Here is a 22,770-nt window from a genome sequence, read left to right as displayed (position 1 = left end):
ATGATGTTGTTCCTCCGGAACGTTTTATTTGTCGTGCATGGGCCAACCGATTCGAAGACGCGTGTATAAATTCTTTTGTCTTTTTATTTCCTGTTGGTTTTGGGTTCTGCCAAAGCGATGTGAGGATGAGGGATATTGGAACATGACCCCGTGATAAACGATTGGAGGGGCGCGCGCATGCATGCTTACGCCTCTTGAGGTGGTAGCTACCCAGTGCGAGTCCAGCACACTGGAAAACGAAGGGGCTTTAATGTTGAATAATTAGGTGACGTATTTATAGTAAGTGGCATCAGTTGTGGATCCAGAACAAAGGAAAACAGAGGCACCTGAACGTTAAATTGTTAACGCTAGGTGATGCATTTATGGTATGTGGCATCCAGTGAATTTAATGAGATGGGGTGGGGGGGGATTCGCACCAAACATCTCCCAATAGGGTGGTGGAGATAAGAGGCATTGGCAGGCGTGAAGATAAAAGGTAAAAGGTAATTATAGAGTTAATGAAGACCAGGGCAGGCGTGAAGAACGCCTGGGATGGAAAGAGAGGGAGGGAGAGCGAGAAAAGAGAGATGTGATCAATATGGAGGTGGTTTTTTTTTTTTTTTTTTTTTGCTACATCAGTGTCACCCAAAAAGTAGAAAGTAAATTAGATCCAAAAAGAAGGGGCAGAGGCCGGATCTTTTCAGATAAAATCACCGGAGTGATGAGTCACATAAGATACTGCCTAGTGACTGTTGGCCTTTCTATAAATATGAGTTGCCCAGTGGAAGATGCAATCAACTAAAAGATGACGAATATTGTCGAGCAGGATTTGGAGGTGTTGTTGTTAAGAGAGAGGGGTGGCCAAGTGGCAAGGCTAGATTTAATGAATGGAGCACGTGCCCTTCCAATGCGCGTTGGCTTTAGGTGCCTTCTGCAAGTCTAGCTTCCTTTCCTTTCACATGGTCAAAGATGTCGTAAAAGGAAGCACGCCTCATTCCCCTGAGGCCGGTTGCGGTTGGGTAATTAGATTAACTTTGGGGTAATCACGGGCTGGGTCTTGATGCAACTTCGGTGAGGCTTGAGTCAAAAAGGGCTTTTTTTTTTTTTTTTTTTTTTTTGGTAAAATCGGCTACTCATTCAAATAGATCTAACATGAGTACAACCCGCCATGTCCGAAGAAATAAAAGACGACAAAGGAGAAGGAGCGTCTATAGTAGACGTCCACAAAACATCCCCGGAATGCCGGGCCACAAAAGAGGCGACCCAGTCGGCGGCCCTGTTCGCCTCTCTAAACACATGACCAATCTGGAAACCGACCATCATCTGAGCCATCCTCCGAGTCTCCCGAATCAAAGGGTGACCGTCACCGTACCTGTCCATCCCCCGGATCCAATCGATCACCACCGCAGAGTCTCCCTCGAGGAACACTCGCTCGGCTCCAAGGACCTGCCTGGCATATGATAAGCCCTCCCAAGCAGCCCGCAGCTCCGCACCAACAACTGTAATCCCAGGAGTCCGACGCCCACCTGCAGCCACCAACCTACCACCGTGATCCCTGATCACAAAGCCGACCCCTCCAGTCACACCGTCTAGTGACCTACTGCCATCGAAATTTATTTTGAGATAGTCAGGGGGTGGGGGTACCCAAGAGACAGTAACGAAAAGGGGCGCTGAAACAGCGTAAGAAGTACCCCAGGTGTCCCTGACCATCCCAGAAGAAATCTCGGTGGCAGCCGCCATAACCTCCCTCGCATGTCGTGCCGCTCTGTCCACCACCGTCCTCGGAGGCACCCGCCTCCCCTCAAATATGCGTGCGTTCCTATCCAACCAAATGTGATAAGACAGGTACGCCCTCAATATACCCTCCGCTGCCAGCCTGGGCCTACACATGGACTCTCTCAACATCCGCAACAGATCCTGAGTCGAGACCCCCGCATCAAGCAAGGGGACCGAAGAGCACTGCCATATCTGTCGAGCTCTAGGGCACAGCAGGAGAACATGCTCGGTGGTCTCCACGATATCACCGCACGTCTCACAAAACTGAGATACCCCCATCCCACGCCGAACAAGCAAACTCCTAGTCGGGAGACATCCCCAAGCCACCTTCCAGATGAAAAGTGCCACCCGTGGATGAATCCGTAATCTCCATATCCATCCTCCCACGATCTGTCGCGCTGGCGTCCTGCAGAACAACGCCGAAAGATCCCTGGCCCTCACCCGCGACCGCCCCGTCGGTGTCCAGAGCAGCCTATCTGACGACCCACCAGAGGGAATAGGCAGGGCCAGAATCAACTCCGCCAACTGCTCACCAAACACCTCCCTGATCAGCCCCACCCTCCAGTGGCTCCCCTCAGAATCCAGCAGATCCCTGACCCTGCATCCATCTAACCTCGCAGAGTCCACCATGGTCGGCAAACGACAAATCGGCCAATCGGTCACCCAGCTGTCCTCCAACACATCTATCGAGCACCCATCACCGATCACCCATCTAATCTCCGGAAGCACCACCATAGCCCTGGCACACATCACACGCCATATCGGAGAGTGGTGACGCTCCACCCGCCCTCCAGGCACCAAGACACCATATTTGGCCCTCATCAGTGAGGACCACATGCTCTCTGGCTCAAGCACAAATCTGACTACATGCCTAGCCGCTAACACCTCCCGTCTCGTCATCAAGGACTGCACTCCCAGCCCCCCGGCACTGGTCGGCTGGCATACACTCTCCCAGGCCACCAAGTGGATCCCGCCTCTGCCGCTACTCCTCCCCCAGATAAACTCCCTGAACAGCTGCTCAAGGGACCTCAAAACTGCCACCGGAATATCGACGTGGGATAGAAGATAAATAGGAACAGATGAAAGTACAGAGCGCACCAGAATGATCCTCCCCATCATAGACAATGAATGAGACTGCCAGCCCTCCAGCCTGCATCTGACTCTAGTCACAAGGGACACACAATCCCTAATCCTCAGTCATCGTCCACATAAAGGCACCCCCAGATAGGACATCATGCCCCCCTGCTCTCCCACACCTAGAACCTCCAGTATAGATAGCTTCAGCGCCCCGCGCGTCTTCGGGCTAAAGATCACAGAAGACTTGTCCAAATTGACTTGTTGCCCAGAAAGAGCACAGTAATCCCGAAGAGTCTGATCTATAGCTCGAGCCGACTGCCTCGAGGACCTGGCTAAAAGCAAGCAATCGTCAGCAAATAGCAAATGGAAAATCGCCACTGCTCCCTCCACCGGTCTGTAAGCCTCCAGCTCCTGACTCGACACTGCCTGCCGCAATAATCGAGACAATGCATCCTCACAAATAATAAACAACAGAGGAGAGAGGGGACATCCCTGACGCAAACCCCCAGAAGACGAAAAGAACCGGGAGGGCGTACCGTTCACCAAAATAGCAAAGGAGGGCACCCTGATACAGCCCATCGCCCACCTGATCCAAGTCTCATGTATCCCAAACATCCGCAAGGACTGCTGCACAAAATCCCACCTCATCCTGTCATAAGCCCTCTCCATATCAAGCTTGACCCCCATCAAGCTTCTACTCATCGGTGCTCTGCTAAGATCAAACATAAACTCCTGAGCAATGAGCACATTGTCAGATATACTCCGTCCCTCCAAAAAAGCCCCCTGCTCCGGGGAAATAAGCCTAGGGAGTACCCCCCTCAATCTGATAGCAAGAATTTTCGCCGTCACCTTGTACAAAGTCGTACAAAGGCTAATCGGACGAAAATGACTCGGCTCCGTAGCATCCTGCCGTTTCGGAATCAGGGCAATGAAGGTCCTCTGCCACTCAGCAGCCATCACAGCCGTGCTGAAGAACTGCTGTATAGCTGCCATCACGTCCCGTCCAACTATCCACCAATATCGCTGAAAGAACACCGGAGGGAACCCATCTGGCCCTGGCGCCTTGTCCCCTCCGAGGGACCACACCGCCTCCCTAATCTCCCTCTCTGAAACCGGACTAATCAAATCAGAATTCTCCTCCTCTGTGACCACCACCCCTGGCAGTGGGATCTCTGCTAGACTCGCTCCTCCAGTCTGCTCTGTCCATCTGCCCCTAAAGAAGCTCACCAGAATCCTCTGTATCACCTCCGGCTCCTCCGACTGCTGCCCCTCCTCATCCCTAATAACTCTGATCCTGTTCTGATTCCTCCTAATCACTGTCGCCTGGTGAAAATATCTGGTATTCCTATCCCCCTCCATGATCCACTGTACCCTCGCCTTCTGTCTCCAGAATATCTCCTGCTGTCTAAGTAGACCATCATGCAGGGCAAGTAAGGATCTAAGCTCCCCAACCTCCTCATCTGACAGACCCCCCCCTCGAGCCTCCTGATCCTGTAACCTAACAATGGCCACCTCAGACTCCTCAATCCTCCTAAAGATGTCTCCCACCTCCTCTCGATTCCATCTCCTCAGCCTCCTCCTCGCCAACTTCAATCTCCGGGACACCCGATACATGGCATCACCCCTCACTGGAGTGCTCCACGCCTCCCTAACCATCTCCCATGAACGAGGGTAAGAGAGCCATATCTTCTCGAACCTGAAAGGGGGATACACCGGAACAAAGGCATCAGTACTCAACAGCAAGGGACAGTGATCAGATGCAATCCTGGGTAAATGAGACACACGATGATCCGGGAATCTCTGGACCCACCCCGCTGTCGCACAAGCTCTATCAAGTCTCTCCCAGACCCTAGCCGGACCCTGTTGATTGTTGCACCATGTGAATCTTGGACCAGAGAAACCCAAATCAATCAACCCATTTGTAGTCATAAAATCCTGGAATTCCTTAACCTTCCTCTCATGGGAGAAAGGCTTGCCCCCCATCTTCTCCTGAGGGTCGACAATACAATTAAAATCACCCGCCATCAGAAAGGGGAGACCCTGATCAACCAACTGCGAAGCCTCCTCCCACAGCCGTCGCCTCTCCCTGAAGTCAGTGCTCGCATACACCGCCGCAAGAACCCAGGGATCGTTCGTGCCCTCCGAGATCACCAGAATCACCTCTTGGCCACAAACATGAAAAGTATCCAATCGACACGACTCCAACCTCCACGTGACAATTATCCCGCCCGACAACCCACGGGACTCCACAGCATAGAAACCCCATGTCCGAGGGAGCACCCTCCTTGCCTTCTGAAGGCCCATACCCGATAAACGGGTCTCAAACAAAATACAAATATCCGGTCTGTTCTGCTGCACAAACCTTCGGAACGCCGGGGCAAAAGAGGGCTTCCCCGCACCACGACAATTCCATAGGAAAACCTTCATTGTTCACCCATGGGAGTATCACAACCCGCCATCCCAGGGTTGCAATCATGAAACACCACCTCATTCACAGCACCATCACTACCCAATCCTCCTGTGTTCACCATGCCCACTGCAACCTTCAATTGATCCAAGGCACGGAGGTGAACATCACAAGTCACTGGCATGGCCCCCTGTCCCGCCACCTCCCCCTGGTCAGCTTCAACTATCTCCCGACCCTTAGACTGCCCACTCCCACTGTCCACCCTCTGGCCGCACCCCCTTCCACTGGACTTAGAAGAAGACTCTGCAGTCGGCGGCAGAGAGGGCTCCCCCCTTGCCTCCGGTACCACTTCTACGGGCACCGCCTTCAATGGCAGGTCGTGCAGCCCGGCCGCACCCCCCAGCCCCACCGCACTGCTGTCTTCTCCCTTCGACCCAGTCGGCCATACCCCCGAGTCAACCCCCGAGTCCGAGACCAGCGCCGCCCCTGAGAGAGACCGGGCCAACGTCCTCACTGTCGCCCCCCCGACCCCGCACCGGGATGGACCGCCTCCTTTGGACTCCCGCTCCGCCCGGGGAGGTCGCCCGCACACCGCCGAGAGAGGCGGGGGGGAGCTCTTGCTCCTCCAGCGATGGCTTCCCCCCGGCCGCTCCTTCCTCAACATCCCAGCACCTCCCCCGGGGGAGATCGAACGGAGCAGCCCCTTCTGTCTTGCCGGGCTTCTGCTCCGCTTCTGGCTCCGACCCTTTCCCCCACGAGCATCGACGACATCCCTGACCGCAGACCGAACAAGGTCATCGCAATCAGCCACAACCCGAATAGGGTCAGGTCCCGCCGCACCCACACCATCGACCCCAGCCCGAGTCGGTCCTGGGTCACTCCCCCCTGAACTCGGACCCGATTCCAACTCAGCTGGCGCGTCTGCGACCTGAGTAGTGTGACTCGGCCCACCCTTGATCCCACCCCCACCGGCTTCGGAGACATCCTTCTCCGGCGTTCGACGGCGAGCGACCTTGGAGGATTTTTGCCATCCATCGAGATCTACCGGGGAAGACTCCGCTTCAGTCCCGGTCGCGCCTGGCTTCATACCGGATCGCGGAGAGTTCGGGCCAACCCCCGACTTGCCCGTCGTCTTCCTCCGAGCCGGCACATTAGCCGCCCGCGGCGCCCGCGAATGGCCAGTGACCATCCACGGGCCGAACATAGCCACCTCCTCCGGAACATCACTGCCCCTGCTCTCCTGGACCGACGGCGACCTCGATGCCTCTGACCCGTCCCCGTGAACCTCCCCTTCTTCCGCCACCACGGCCTCCGCCACTGAAAAAGCACAGCCGGTCGACCCATGCCCTATTCGCCCACACCTGGAGCAGGGAGCCGGCAAGTTCTCATAAACGAAATCCTGCCAGAAGACCTCTGCCACCCCCTTCGATGAACCCCTCACTAGCGTCCCCGGCTTGAGAGGAGCAGAGCAATCCATCGCTATCTTCACCCTGGCGAAACTGCACCGCCTCCCCTGTTCTGTGACCCCATCTAAGGCCAAAGGCGTGCCGGCAGAGGCAGCTATCCGCATGATAGTCGTCTTCTTCCAGTAATCCAAGGGAAGCCTTGGCATACGAAGCCACACCACCACTCGGCTCAGCCCCACATCGCCCGGAATGAAGTTCGGGCGCCACCGGTCTACAGCAAGGAGCTGACCGGCTACCATCCACGGCCCGCTTGCCATTGCAGCTTCCCGATCGGCCTCGTTCGCGAACCGGACGGCGAGGAAACCATCCATCAAGGTAAAGCACTCCACTTGTCCAATTTTCCATACGATCGAGACCATGCTCGGACAAGGTGACTGGGCTTTTGTAAGCGGCACAATCCCATGACAACGCTATTCATCGGTGCATTTGGATGTAGTCATGCACCAAAATCGATGCATTCGATTTTGTACCGACCACTTAACGAATCAGCCAACATCTGATAGGTAAAATTTAGGTAGGCTTGAAAACGGGTTGGATATTTTTTTGACTACATTCATTTTCATTTCGTGTTCTGATCGAATTCGAATAGAAATGCTTGTATCCGATTGGATACAGAGATTCAAATCTAGATTTAAGTATTTTAATCAGAATCCAAAACTAGCAACAAAAAAAAAAGAGTAATCTAAAAATTACCAATATCAGAATTTAGGTAGGGTGTTCGATTATATCTATTTCCGTATCAGGTTTTGATCCAATCTAAATAGAAATCATTGCATTGGATTGGATCTGGATATCGATCCAAACATATGCTCATGAATTTTGCTGGATATTGGATCGGGATAACTAATTTTAAGGCTTTTTCTGAATACAGATGTCGTAAAAGAATTGTAACAACCACAATATAAGGGGGGGGAAAAATCTCTGTTTATCATATTCGGATTTGGATTTTAAATTTTTTTTGCCAATCTAGGTCGAGTAAAAGCAAAATTTAAAAACCACCAATATCAAGATCAAATCAATGATCTCTCAACTGATCAACAACCCCTCAACACCGTAACAACATTTCATTTGGTATACAATTATATTTTGATTTTGAAATATGTTGTGATATTTCAATTCTAATTATAAAAATTCAATCCTTTATAAAAAATAAATAACTTCATTTTAATCTTTATAATATTTCCAAAACTTTTTTAAAAATATTTAAAAGTATCAATTACTTCAACATATTCCTTGTATATAACTTCTTCTTGTAACTTTTTTAATAATTAATTCTTTTAGTAACAATTTCAAGCATTTCGTTCTTATAATAAGTGAAAAATGAACAACTTCATTTAATTGTCCATGATATTTTCAAAACATTTTTATTTAACATATATCTAAAATTTCAAAAACCTTCAGGCCTTGCGGATACGGCATCCGACACCAACCTGTGAGAATTTTTCAGCATACCTGATCCCCCTGGCTTGGTTTATCTGTACAAAGTTTCAATTCTGAAAATGCCCTAAAAATTGAGCCCTAGCCTGTTTTCCCATGTTGGGTTTAGTTGCTCAGGCTGGCCCGTTTTCCCTGAAACCATCCTTTTTATAGGATTGTTGGAAAAATCCTGTTTCGTGGAGAGAGTAGGATGGTGGCCAACCATCCCATCACTAGCCGTGTCCGATCTGGAGATCTAGAGACGTCATTGTTGCGGCGTTTACAATCTTTTGGTATCCCGAATTAGATATCGTTAAATGATTGGATTGGCAACCTACAGTGCGTTCGTACAGAGCATCCAACTGAGTGACAGAATGAAATGTCGACCGCTCCTTTTCGCTAGCTGCCGCGTCTCCATCAGGAGCTGCTGAGAGCCAAACCCAACGCCAACCGCTATTAATTATGTATTCGCCCTAATAATTCACCTTTATATTCTGCGGTATTGGATGAGAGGACCGAAATTAACCAGCGAAAGAAGGGTACAACTTCTAAATCATTCACCGAGGGCCGGGCCCATACGTTTTTCCAATCACCATCGAGCAACATAAACAGTAATGACCCGCTAAGGTCATTCGGAAAACAATTACCTCAACTAAGCTTTCGCCAAACGCATCGTTCGCATACAAACGGTTATTAAAGCTCCGTGAGTTTACGATACCTAAGACAATAAAGAGCCATCCACGCGGCAGTTCACGAACTTCCTTGATCAATCATCTCTAAAAGGAAGAGGGGAAAGGAAAAAAAAAAGCATCAACTACAAAGAAAAAGCAGGAGGGAGCAAAAAGAAAGAGATTTTATTGATTTTATTTCTCCAATTCTTTCTTCACCACCTTTTTTTTTTCTTTTCCCCTCCATCCCTCAATTTTACAACAACACTGCATTCACATAGCCCTTGGGCTTCAACTTGGAAAGCTCAGGTCTAGGAACCCGCAAGACCACCCACCCACCCACCCATCCCACCAACAGAGGGGGCTTCACTTGACCCACAACACAACCACCTAAAAACCTTGGACCAATAACAGACGCCCCCCAGAAACATGAACCAAAAAAATATGAAACGACATTTCCTCCAATAAGAACAGAAGCAGAGTAAAAATTCTTTGGAATGCGCCGGCACCAGACTTGTCATCGCCAGGAGTACTGCTTTCGGCTCTACTAGGAACAGCCATCGCATCAATCCCCAATCATTGGAAACTTGCTCATGGGGAGTTACTTTTTTTCCACAGCCACTGCCCTTTTTTTATATTATTTTTCAAATTTTTCAACGCCACAGCATTATCTAGCCAATGAACCCGGATTCTTAATCTTCGCACAGCATGCCGCTGTCTCACCCAATTCGGACAGGCACGGCTGTTACTTCGCTGCAACCACCGCTGTTTGCTCTTCCTTGGTCTTGCCAGCAGACATCTCTAACAATGGGGGACTAGAAAGTTCGAACTCTGGATCACCTTGCGTTGCAAACTGGGCTAATTCATCATCAGCTTTTGGCTGTATAAGTTACAAATAAAAACATTAGCGAAGCTCTAATGCCGTCGATCAAATCCTTAGAATGAATAGCTATCTAACAAAGAACAAAATCACAAAACGAACAAATCACAATATTATCAATAATCACCCCACCCCACCAAAAAAGAAAGAAAGAAAACACCGTAGCATATAGACTAATTAAATCTGGTAATTGTCTAGCAATTGATTATATCTATTTTAATAGGCATAGTCAAAGTCTAGCTTCTATCGTTCCTTAGAAAGCAGAAACACAATGATCCATGAAACTTTCCCAGTATCACCAGAATTTGCTATAACACCCGACCAATTGGATATATTCAATTAGCAAGCAGAGACGGTTCTTTTCCACTAAAGACAACCTATTCAGTAGATGCCCATAATGCTCACTTCAACAAGATACTTCTTCTCTCATATGCAGCAGCATAATATACTACTCAGACGGTCATGTACAGCCAACGATAGACATGCAATTAGCTGATAGAAATCAGAGAAAAATGAGAACCTTGATAGAAGGTATCAAGGAAAATATTACCGATGAATGTACCACATTTGGAGTAGGTGGCTTGCTCCTTTTTTCCTGCATTGCTTTCTGCCGATTCTCATAGAAGCCAAAGTCGTCCAATATAGAAGTCTTCGAGGAATAGCTATTAAAAATGTTCAACATCTCAGTACCTTGGGGAAATTTCACCTGATATTAATACAGCATAAGAATTTGATTAGAAGACAAAATATATCAAATAAGGTAATGCCTGAAAAGATTGAAGAAACTATCACAAAATAATGAGGAAAACTTAATTGGGCGGACCATATAACAGTTATCCAGATAATGAAACCCCCACATAAAAATTCCACAGCTCAACTCAAAATCAATGAATAAAAGAAAGACATAGTAAGAGTTGACGCATCCAACTTCACCATGTTTCACTCTCTAACGGAATTATTTAAAAGGATAGTGCACCCTATTCTTGAGAGCATTTGAATAGTGGGGCATACGAACCAAGTTTACAGACTCCATCATAACACGCAGGTTTTCACATGTTAAAAAATATGCAATGCAACTTATAGCTTACAAACAATAATTCTGATGGTAAAGCAGAGCTGATTAAGGGAATGAAATAATGCCCAAGTAAACATCAAAATAGTGTTGTGTATCCTAAAAACATAATAACCTGCATCTTTAACAATGGACAAAAAAGTATGGTTGCTGAAGAAGTTCGTATACATAGAGACATGTCCAAAACTTAAACAGTTAGGCATGATAGAATTTTCTCTTTAAGAATACTTGTCATTTTATTGATATCAAATTTGGTTTAAAGAGGGTAAATTGTCATTTCAATATCACCGATATTGTCTTTTTGTGGGAAAAAATATTACAGATATTGGTGTTAATCAAAATCCAAAGTGTTGGGAGCAAAATTAAGAGAATATATAATAAATACAAAGTTTCGTGTTTAGTCAAATTTTGCACAAGCAGATGAACAGGACTAGCCGCCATCTAGGCAGTTTGATACATCTTGTGACCACATAAATTATCAGAAAGTTACATTATAGTTTTTGAAGGGTACCTCTTGTGTATCTCTGCTATTAGTAACCGGCTTGTTGTCATTGTTCTCCAATATTATATGACGAAATTGCGGATTGGGAACATCCTTTATTATGTGCCACTTTACTGGGAAAAACCCATTCCACTTGTCCTGTTGCCAAAAATCCATGTTCTTGCTGAAGTCTACTCGGCCAATCATTTCAGCTACACCACAAAACTGACCACTTGCATTAACCTGGGCATTAAAAATGATTTAAAAGATGTAAGCAAGCAAAGAGATAAGCTGAATGGTAATTTGCAATAGATTCCTTAAAATGCAAAGCTGCATTCTAAACAATTCTGTGGGTGGAACAAATGGAATTTAGGATGGCAATAATAGCAGTATAAATCTATAAACCTCAATCTCAACTCAAACTCTTGTGATAATTGAACTCAAAACCGTGTATCCCCAGGAGAATGCCCTAGCTGTAAAGTTCCTTAAAATCGGAAGCTGTAATACAGTTGGATTCTGATTGTCTAAACACTGCTATATAACTTCGACAAAACAATTGGCATTTAAAATGAAAAGGAAAAAAGAAAGCATGCTAAAGCCTGCAAATCACAATGTCCTCATCTGAATTCCAACTCATGTAACTGAATTTGATCACACCGCAAAAGTTTAAACAAAAGCATGCATACATGCATCTTGAGTATGAAAACTGATGAGAGCAAGATTAAGCATGTCTTGATCAAAATAAATGCAGCAAATTGGCAGCAGGGATCTAACAAATATGGGTCTATCACTTTCAAGTAAATGTTAGCACCATATAAGATCTGCCTACATTTGCCCTACCCTTAATTTCCAATAATTTCAGGAACCCATATAGTAAATAACATGTCTCCTCAATAACAAGTTCATTTCTTATGACACAAACATTACAAATACAAAAAAAGGCAACTTTATTAAATTGATTGTAGATTTGTAACATTGGTGAACTATATGCTTGTGCGTAGCAAATCATAGCCCATACTTTAGAAAATAGTACTGATTGTAACTTTATTCGATCGATTGTAAATACAAATACAAAAAATGCGACTTTATTCAATCGATTGCAAATTTGTAACATTGGTGACCCAAATGCTTGCGCCTAGCAAACCATAGCCCGTAATTGTCGAAAATAGTACGGATCATAGCGGGTCACATCTATAATTAGGCCTGTAAAAGGATTAGTGTACTTACAGAAAAGAAAAGAAACACAGGACACTTGCTTCCCTTTTCTGTCATCTTCTCCTGTGCAACTTGAAAAGCATGGTCAAGCCTTTTGTTCCCATTTGGAGTGCTTGCCCAGACATTGTACTTAATACTCTTGTGAATGTCATCTTCACTGTATGATTTTATCACAAAGAACAAAGCATGATCATACTTTGTAGGAAAATCAGGACGGTTATATTCATCTTTGTTTACAATAGCAGCAATTGAGGCGCTACTGTTCTCATTCTTCTCAACAGTGAGAGATCCAACAGGTTCAACCTCAGAGTTCCAAGAATTTTTGGAGCTATTTGTTCTTGGACCACGATTCTGTTCATTTAGCAAATCAAAATCGCCAGAGCCATTTAGCTTGTTTCTTGGTTTCATCTTCTCACTGCCAACCAAACTTCTACCATTTTCTTTAAAATTGACGGAGCTGGTTGGATACAGCAGGCCACCTTTCCCTTGGTTAATATACGAAGGAAACTTGTTTATGGGAGGATAACCTTTGGATAGAACAGCAGCAGCTGCCTATAACCAAGTCAAGTAAACATTAAGAATCAGCCAAAAGATACTCCAAAATTCACATATGTCCAGAAGCAGGGCAGAGGATATGAAGTTATTAAATATATACAAAATGCACTACCTTATTCACAGGCTTCAGAGGTTGACCACATACTGCAGGCGTTAGTGACCCATCTGATGCTGGTGAGGATCCTTTTGTTTCTGAGGTAAACTTTGGGCTTGGTGAAGCTTTTAAATTTGCAAATGTATTGCTCTGGGAAGAGTAATTAGGCTTGCTACATAGATTTGATGGATCTCCATTAGTTGTGCTCCCTTGGAACCCATCTGGAAACAGAAAAGATGGATCCCATTGGTACACAGGAACAGGCTCAGGTCCATAAGCAACTGGTTGAGGAAAAGGTGCTGGAGAAACGAGGGGTTGAGGGATTATCGGTGCTGGGTAATATGACTGTTGGCCCAAGTTGTACTGTCCATCAAAACCAATCATAGCTCCAGGAAAGGATGTATTGTAAGAAGTGTATCCAGGTTGAAATCCTGGCAGATAATATACAAATGATCCATCTACTTGAACGGCCTGAAATAAAGCATAAACATATGTTAGTGCAACCCAATGTTGCATAATCAGCTAGCACCTTAGAAAAGCATAAGTAACCATAAAATCATTTATCTATCCATGACTATGATCATGAACAAAGATTCTCGAATAAGAGGAAAATACTTATTTGAGCCTTGGTGCAACGGTAATGTTGCTTCAATATGACCTAGAGGTCACAGGTTTGAAACACGGAAATAGTCTTTCCACACGCGGAGCTAAAGTTGCAAAAATCACCCTCCCCAAACCCTACAATGATAGGAGCCTCACACACAGAGCAGACCTTTTAAGCTGTCTTGATGCTGTGGTTACAGTTGATCATAAAGGTAACAAATCAAGCATCTTTAACTGAGGTATTTCCTGGTGATTTCACCTTTTTTTTTTTAGTTCATTGTTTATATCAATCAGTCAAGAAAAGTAAAAAATCTGAGATTTCCAAGCTTACTACTACCAATCTACAATAGTAGGATGATTTCACACATCATGTTTCACAAAAGATTGTTCATTTAATTGTTACATAAAAATCGCTAGAATAGTTATTAGAATGAAAAAGGTAGAGAAACTAACATAGAATCTTTAAAGCTAGTTGTACAATGGAACCAGGTAAGTAGAACTACTGCAGGATTCTTCCCAAAGAGAGAATATAAAACTTATTGTTGCATTCGCAGTAGAGTACAAGGTTTCTGGAGCCAAAATACAAAAACTTTTTCCATAGCTGAAAGTGTGTTGGAACAATTCTGCAGACTAGATACACCTAACAGAGACTCAGGTTACATAATATATATAATAAAAGGTTTAAAGGTGAACACATTCAAAAAAAACTTAAACTAATATATGAATCACAGTATCTCATGTATCCAACAATGCAAGTCATACTACCGACACAGATGACTCAATAATGCTTTTGGAATGTCCTTTTATTCAATAAAAAAAATCCTTTCATACCCATATCAACAGTTAAACCAAAAAACAATTAAAAAAAAATAGATAGTAGATAAATGCCTGAACATCCCTTGATAAGATACAAGACAACATCCACTTGGAAAAGCAAAACACTAGCAAGAATCAGAATCTTTATATAATTTACAACCTATATTAGGTCCAAGAAGATTGACTAATAGTAATAATTATAATGATAATTGCAGTAATAGTGGTAGTAGTATTAATTGTAACAGTAATTTGACGGCGAAATATATAAAATGTAGAGCCAGACTTGGCTACACTTGAGTGGATCTTTACCCAAATTTGGCTAGGTCTAAATTGGATGATAGAGGTCCTATATCAATGATCCGAGCTGTTAAAAATGATCTACTACCTTCAAATTGCTTGCATACCAAAAATTACTTGATGCATAGTTGTGCATCAAGTAGTCAAAAAATTGGACAATCTAAATAATATTAAATGATATATATTTTTAATTACTTGATGCATAGGCTAGGAGTCTCCAAATTACATGGTTGTTTGTGTGTAAGTAATTTAGAGATAATAGATCACATCCAACAACTTAGATTATCGATGTGGGACTCCTATTATGCAATGGAGACCTAACTGAATCTGAGTGAGTGAAGATTCTCTCAAGTGTAGCCAAGTCCAGCTCTCTCTCTCTCTCTCTCTAAATATATATATACACACATACATACATATATAAACATATACATAGTAACAATATATACTAATAGAGTGAAGGAGAAATTAAACATGGAGCAAATAAATTTAGCTTTCTAATGTTCCATAAGCTGCACGTATAGCTTGCTCTGGATCAGGACAAACACAAAAAACTAAGATTGACTTCAAATTATCAATATATACATATATGTTTGTCTGTATTATAACATGAATAAGAAAACTTACAGGAGGCTGAATTTCTAAGCCATCAGTTCCCAAAAAGTAACTTTGGTCATCCCATTCTCCAAACGATCCATTTCCTGTGCCTGTACTACCGTCAGACAAGGGGGCAAATATATTTCTAAAACGTTAATAAAACACACAGGATAAGAGCCAAACCAGGATAGTAGCATCCATAGTGATACATGCCTGGCACGCCCACCAAAGTCTCCTGGTCCACCTCACTACCTTTGATGCTGCTTGTTGCATCCCTTGAGGAGATGCAAGATGTTGCATCAGCAGGCCTTGCATCTTTGGGGCCAGACTAAAGAAAAACAGAGAACCAGATATATCAAGTTGTTAGAAAGCAATCCCAAGTCAGAACTTAGTTACATCTAACAGTGCAAGAATTGGGAAGACAGTAAATGCAAGATCAAGTGACAAGAAAGAGAAAAATTTACTATTGTAGAATGAATCAAATAAGAATACGAATACCATATTGATGGTGCTGGCTTTTGGTGATGGCTCTATCTTCAGATTTTTCATTGCATCTTCGAAAGCTGGAAAAGTCAGGGGACACAAAATCAGAATTTCTCGCACTCATATTGGATCTCATGAAGCAGAGATAGTTCCAAGAAGCCAGTACAAATAAGCTGAACAAAATATATTGCGCATATCGAGATGTAAACATTTTTATCATTCCCCCAAGAATCTTTGCAGATCCAAGGAACTGATTCAATTAATCTATTGATCAAAGACAAGGGAAAAAGAAGACAAGAGATAGAAAGACAACTGATAAGAAACGCTCTAAAGGACGTATAGAATTCCAAATGAATCGCACGTTCATAACAATTCTATAAATCCCGATCTCTGAGCTGATAAAGCCCGACCAAGACGACAACATCTGACCATTAAATCTGCAACAAACTTCGACGTAGCAGAAAGATCTATCCACAATACATATAATAAATCCGCCACAACGGCAAATCCAGTCCAAATCCAAAAAAATTATTAAAAAGATTCATTGCAGATCTGATCTCTGATCAAAGAAGCAAAAAAGAACTAGATCAGGAATAACGTATGGGGATCCATAAAAAAAAAATCGATCAAAGACTCGATTCCAAGAACGAAACCCACGATAAATCAAAGAAATAATTTAAAAAAATTCAAAAAAAAAGTTCCAAAAAGGGCAGAAATCCACGAAATTATATTAAAAAGAGAGGTTAACCAAGAAAACCTTTATCCAAAAAAAAAAAAAACACATGGATACCTTTCTCTCCCTTGGCTGCCGCGTCCATGAGATCGCACCACAAATCACCGAAAACGAACCCTAGGCTTCTTCTTCCACCTCCAACTCGAAGAACGAAGCAAGAACCTCCCTGCTGAAACCCTAGCCCGAACGGAGCGCAAAAGGAACCCGCGAGCACTGGCGGAAGTCGCCGGAGCTGGGAGCCGCTTCCGAAGAGCGGAGGAGGACCGAAGGGAATGGCGGAGATTTCGTCTCGGGAGCCGCGACAGGCCCGGGGGTAGAAAAAAGGAACGGCAGGAAGACACGCACGTCACCTCTCGGCAGGCGATCCTACGGTCCGCGCCGCTTCACTCTCCACAACAACGGGCCTGCAATCTGTTCAACCCGCCCGACAAGCGGCAGCGGAGGCCCCTAAAATCTTGAATGGCGCCGTTCCACTGTTCCGTAGTAGTCTTTTTATATCAACGATTCTAATAAATAGAACAAGGAAATAGTTTCGTCGTCTGTGGTCGACTTTGTTGTTTTAAATGAACTTAGTTAAGATAAAGAACTTATGAAGGATATCTGAAATGAAACAACCGCATGTATGGGTCCATCACGGGCACGTATCGTATGATGGAAAATACAGCATGTATGCTAATTATGGAAATTCTGACCACCAGCCGGTGAGCACACCGGCTTCGTTGGTGGCGAACGTGTTGAATCATTGAACTAGGACCACAAAAAACCATGGAATCTTATAAAGAAAAGAAAAAAAACGTGGAATTGGGCATTCAATACTGCTTTGAGGTTAACCTACATTTTAATGTCATAAATAGCGTAATTAATCCACAAAAAGTTGTCTCTGGCTCGTGAACAATCAATCTCCCACAACTATATGTTTTTTTCAATGAAATTTTGATTTTGATAATCTTATCTCCTAGCTCAATTTTTATTTCTTTACTTAGGCTTTGCTCAACTATTTCTATTTTAAAAAATTCTTCATTCAATTTTTTCCTCCATCATCTTTTTTTTTTTATTCCAATGATACAAAATCGATGGTTTAAATCTAAAAATTAGTCAATCATGAAACATTAAAAACTACTTAAGAAAGAAACACGTTTGAATTGTTTGCCAAGGGAATTTCCTATCTTAATCGATCATGAACTTGCACACGGATTTGGCTTGGTTTCTAAGTTGAAAATCTAAGTTTTGAATTGGGAAAGTTGACAACAAAAACAATAATCCAGAGAGTGATCAGCAGAAAGTGAAGTGATTCAATTTGGAGGACTAAGCAACAACTCAAATAGCTAGACCACCAGAGATGGTTTCTGTGACCCAAACCTATCTCCATGCCATGGCTCCATGTTGAATGATATGGCTGCTATAATATTGCCGTGATGGAGCGGGCCACGCAAGGAGTTGCTACTAAATTAGATAATTCTTTTGTTCCTTATCTCTTAATGATGCTAATATAATAATAAAGCACCCCGAGGTATGATATTTAAGCCCGCAACTTTATATGGAAATAATGTTCTCTTCTCTTCGTGGTCTCAGTACGCTGCTTTCAGACTGCTTTCAGACTGCTTGTTGTAAAGCGACGGACTCCTGCCCTTTCTTTCTCTTTCTCGCGATTGCTTAATGGGGAAGATTCGGGCAAGTCAGAGGCCTCCCCAAGGGCTCGAGACTTCCTCGAAAGGAAAAACAAACGGGCGACCGGGGAACGTGAAGAGAACGTCATTGGTGACGTGGATCATTTATGTCCTGGAACTGAAGGCTAGTTGTCGAATTTTGATTGGAGGGAATAGTTGAGGCCAGGACCAAATTGTCGCCCGACACGTCATCCAAATAGGGAGGTTCTAAACTGGGGCCGAACAGGTGGGTCGTGGCCAGCGATGAAGGGAGGGGATCGCGGTTGCTTCCTTCCCGCGAAAGAGGGATGCACCGTTCTTTGCGCTCATTGACCGTTGGATCATCTAATGCGCGTGTCTCAAAGCGACTTCAACGGTCGATAGGGGCGAAGGAAGGCGTGTCGTTTTTTAATATAACCGGATCTGGAAGAAGGACGCGTGGCACAATCAGATACAACCACGTGGATGGCAGAAGGTGTTCTTGTTTGTGATTGTTTTGGGAACTGCGTGTCCTTGTCCTAGAATCTCACATATTCTTTTTCTTTTTCCAAAATTTGCTACTCAACGGCGAATTGGTTTTTGCATCCGGGCTCATCTTGCATCTTGCATTTTTGTCCGTCGTATTCATTCTAGTCCAGAAAGTTCCAGTTCTAAAAGAGAGAAATAAAACTGCAAACTCTCAACCACTGCAATGGAGCGCAGGTTCGCTCGTGTGCCCCTCTTTCTGGGTAAGGGGTGCAAATGGATGTGATCAAAACGTGTGATTTCGATTTAACTTGATTCTTTATTTAAGTTCTAATTTTAGACCTAAACTCAACCTAATAGAATATCAGATCGGGTCGGATGCACAGCTATAATTTTGGACCCAATGTATTATTTAGGTCGATATGGGTCCATGTATAACTCGATCGTAATCCAAAATATTTGGATCTAGTTCGGATCGGATCCGGACCCATTCAATTTTACAAAATAAATACGAAGCAGATTTCAATATTCATATACAACCCGTCATAAAATTTCAAGTACAAGAGCCTTACTTTCATGTAGGCTTTGGTGGTCAGGTCCTCGAACTCCCTCCCCTTAAATCTTAATGTTGGTGTCATTCAACGGGATGTTCTCCTAGTTCTTCGGGCCCTGACCGTCCCATTGGCATTGGACTAGGTCTTGCTGGAGTTGGCCATGGCTGACTGTATCATGTTGTGTACTTGGTTCTTGTTGTTCTGCATCTGGCTCTGCTCCGAGCCATCTATCGGCATAGAATTATAATCCGCTGCTGCATTGTTGGCCACGACGACGAAGTGGATGGGCATGACCCTAGAGGGGATGGCGTACTTGGAGTGCTCGTGGATGGTCTCGAAGGCGAGGAGGCGGCTGACGTTGTGCTAAGCGAAGACGTCCTCTCACTTGGGGTGGTTGGTGGCAAGCTCCACCACAGCCCACGCCACCATCGTCTAGACTTTCTTAGCTGCTTCTTTAAGGACCTTGGCGAAGATCGAGCAGACGCTAGCGAGCACCATTTGCTCGATGCTCTTTGGGTCACGGGCGAGCTTGGCATTCTCTCGAGCGTCTCCCCAGCCCTCCTCAACTAGACGTAGCAAAAGCTCCAATGCCATCTTCTTCAATGATGAGCTTGTCGTAGCGGTCGTTGTCACGGGCGAGGGAGACAAGTGGAGGCATTAGCACGGGCATCGAGGGAGGAAGCGGATGGGCTCGTTCTGGGCAATGGGGACTAGAGGGCCAGGTGGCCAAAGTTGCTGTCAATTGCAGCCGTGGAGACACAAATGAGTCACAGCCAAAATTGGCCCAAAAATAAAATCAGATCGAATCAAAATTTAGTAAACACAAATCCAATCCAAAGGATGGAGCGAGTCTCATTTTAAAATCCGATCTGTCCCCACATGTCCTTTTAATCGGATCAGATCGGTTTACAAATCAATCTAACCCATTTGCAGTCTTATTCCATGGCAAACATCTTGATGGGCTTTCTAAAGCTGGAATTAAAAATTACATTTTTGCGCCTCGAGAAAAAGAAGAGCAATCCTAACAAAAAAAAATTTTAATTTTTTAAAAAACTTTGCCTTATTTGAATAAAAAAATGTTATTTCTATTTTTTAAAGAAAAATGTACTACTCTATTTCTTATTTTTTAAAAAAATTATTATTTCTAAAAAAAATTAAAGTGAAAAAATTTACTTCAAAGTTATTTTTTTTAAAAGGAAAACTCAGAATAATGCCAAAAGATCCTGTTTTCTAACAAAGTCCAACATTTTTTTCAATTAATATTGCTCAAATCATCATGAATTATTTCCTAAAAAATCGGGCACCAATCAAATCTTATGACTGGTCAAGTAGACAAAAAGATTGGAAAATCGAATTAGAAAGTTGTTATAATAACCTAGAGAATTGGGCACTAATAATGATGAAAAACAATTACGGACCTTCAAGGCTTCAACTGTTAATTAAACTGCGATCGTCAAAAATTATTAATCAAATTGCTATAATGCTCATACTGGACATAATTTTTTTTAAAAAAACAATTATTATACTTCAATGTAGCTTTAAAACTTAAACGATAGTGTTGCGGGGACGGACGCTTTGGCCGGAGCCTCACACAACAGTTAGCCCACATTAAGCTAGCAGAGAAAGAGGACTGCGTTCCTCCCGAAGTATTGTCCGCTTTGGGCGCTCCGGCCCGCGCGTCCAGCGCAGACGGGGGGAGACTGGTGCCCTCACGGTTTTGTCCCACAAAAGAGCCCTCGAGAGGAAAGGATTTCTACTTCCCATTTAAGGCACAGAACCTTTCCGCTACTAGCCGATGTGGGACTAAATTCGGGTGCACCCCCCCACAACATAGCCCCCCTAGCGGGAAGGTTCCTGTGGCGCCTCCCAGTCCTAGGAGGTAGTCTGCGGCAAGGGGCGCGGCCCTTCCTCTAGCGCCAATCTGTTGCGGGGACGGACGCTTTGGCCGGAGCCTCACGCAACAGTTAGCCCACATTAAGCTAGCAGAGAAAGAGGACTGCGTTCCTCCCGAGGTATTGTCCGCTTTAGGTGCTCCGGCCCGCGCGTCCAGCGCAGACGGGGGGAGACTGGTGCCCTCACGATTTTGTCCCACAAAAGGGCCCTCGAGAGGAAAGGATTTCCACCTCCCAGAACCAATTTTATATTTTCTTGGCATTATGTCACTTATTGAACGTGTGCTCAAACGAAAAGCCTAATGCGATGGTCTCTGCATTGCTGGAGTCCAACGCCAACCATCAAATGGAGTAAACATAGTTTTAAGAGTTTTTTTTTACACAAATATTTTTTAAAAATTTAAATTAGTGTGAATACCTTCTTAAAATTTATTTTTATTTTTATACTTTCATAAAATACTATTTCTATATAAATACTTCTAATATAATATTTTTCTAACACCATTAATAAAAATCATATTTATTTTAATTAAAAATAAAATAAAATTTTAATTGCGATTTTTTTTGCACATCATCCATTAATAGTATTTTAGCCGGTTAATTTTTCAACAACGTTAAATAGTATGGATACATATGCAAAAATAATAATAAAAAATATAAAATAGCAAAATAAATATTTTGTAAGAGTATTGTTGCTGGAAATTGGACCCGGAGGCAATCTTCGGTTGAGGAGAGGGAGCGGCAGGTCCTCACAGGGGAGCGGCGATCCGTCGGCGAGTGGCGTCCTCCGTCCGGGTGCCTGCAGACAAACCGGTGGCCGGGTTTTCCGGCGCCGGCCCTCCGACGCTCAAGTCAGATGGGGGGCAAAATGTATAAAGAGAAGAAGAACAGTGTTTGTAGAGTGTGGAATTTTTCCAACCCCCCTCTGAGGAGCAAAGGTCCCCTTTTATAGGAGGGTCGGTTTACCTGTGATGTGATGGGGCGAGGCCATTGTACGGCTCGGCATGTTGCTCAGATCGGCGCACGATCGAGTGAATTATTGCGTTGATGTCGGAGGTGAAGTCGTCGTACGACCCGAGCTGACACGCAATCGAGCGAATTATTGCATTGGTATCGGGAGTAAGGCCGAGATCGGAAACTTATCATAGCTGATTGGACTCCGCTAGCCTGACTTGCCGTGGAGAGCTGTGAGTCCGTAGATAACAGGAGCCACGCGCATTAATTGTGGAGTAAGCCGGAGATCCGCATTAATTGTGGAGTAAGCCGGAGATCCGCATTAATTGTGGAGTAAGCCGGAGATCCGGATCCATATAAAATTAATTTTAAAAAAGTATTCATATAAAATTGATATTTAGAAGGGTATTAATGGAAAAAAAATCTTAGTTTTAAACGAATGGGATCACAACCGTCATTTGCATCCCACGTCCCTGCCGCGGGGGCGGGCTCGGGCTCTTGCATCAGTGTCCCTATGAATCAGTGACGTGCATCTAACGTGCCAAAAATCGAGACGGTTGCAAAAACCCCATCAATCGGACGGTCAAAAATGCACATACGGACTACTCCCCCGCAACCAAGGCATAAACATATCGGACGGCTGTGAT

The 22,770-nt window shown here is 44.3% G+C and overlaps 1 protein-coding gene across 2 annotated transcripts; it reads right to left on the bottom strand.

Annotated features, from left to right (window-relative positions):
• Nucleotides 1-9,023: 9,023 nt before the first annotated feature.
• On the bottom strand, nucleotides 9,024-17,094 carry LOC103709510 (YTH domain-containing protein ECT4-like). Of its 2 annotated transcripts, none has more exons than XM_008794905.4 (9): nucleotides 16,670-17,094; nucleotides 15,895-15,959; nucleotides 15,580-15,724; nucleotides 15,427-15,500; nucleotides 13,105-13,557; nucleotides 12,450-12,989; nucleotides 11,253-11,465; nucleotides 10,220-10,375; nucleotides 9,024-9,669 (listed from the first exon to the last, which is right to left on the bottom strand). In XM_008794905.4, exons 1-9 carry the CDS (start codon nucleotides 16,695-16,697, stop codon nucleotides 9,535-9,537), a joined length of 1,809 nt encoding a protein of 602 aa, XP_008793127.2. In that variant the 5' UTR covers nucleotides 16,698-17,094; the 3' UTR covers nucleotides 9,024-9,534. The 2 variants fall into 2 exon arrangements, with proteins under 2 accessions (XP_008793127.2, XP_008793126.2); XM_008794904.4 differs by having other exon boundaries at nucleotides 15,427-15,506; nucleotides 16,670-17,093.
• Between the last annotated feature and the right edge of the window lie 5,676 nt (nucleotides 17,095-22,770).

The sequence above is a fragment of the Phoenix dactylifera genome, chromosome 11 (assembly GCF_009389715.1).
Source record: "Phoenix dactylifera cultivar Barhee BC4 chromosome 11, palm_55x_up_171113_PBpolish2nd_filt_p, whole genome shotgun sequence".
NCBI lineage: Eukaryota > Viridiplantae > Streptophyta > Magnoliopsida > Arecales > Arecaceae > Phoenix > Phoenix dactylifera.
The sequence above is the reverse complement of the archived record's forward strand: the minus strand, read 5'-3'. Positions and strand labels throughout refer to the sequence as shown.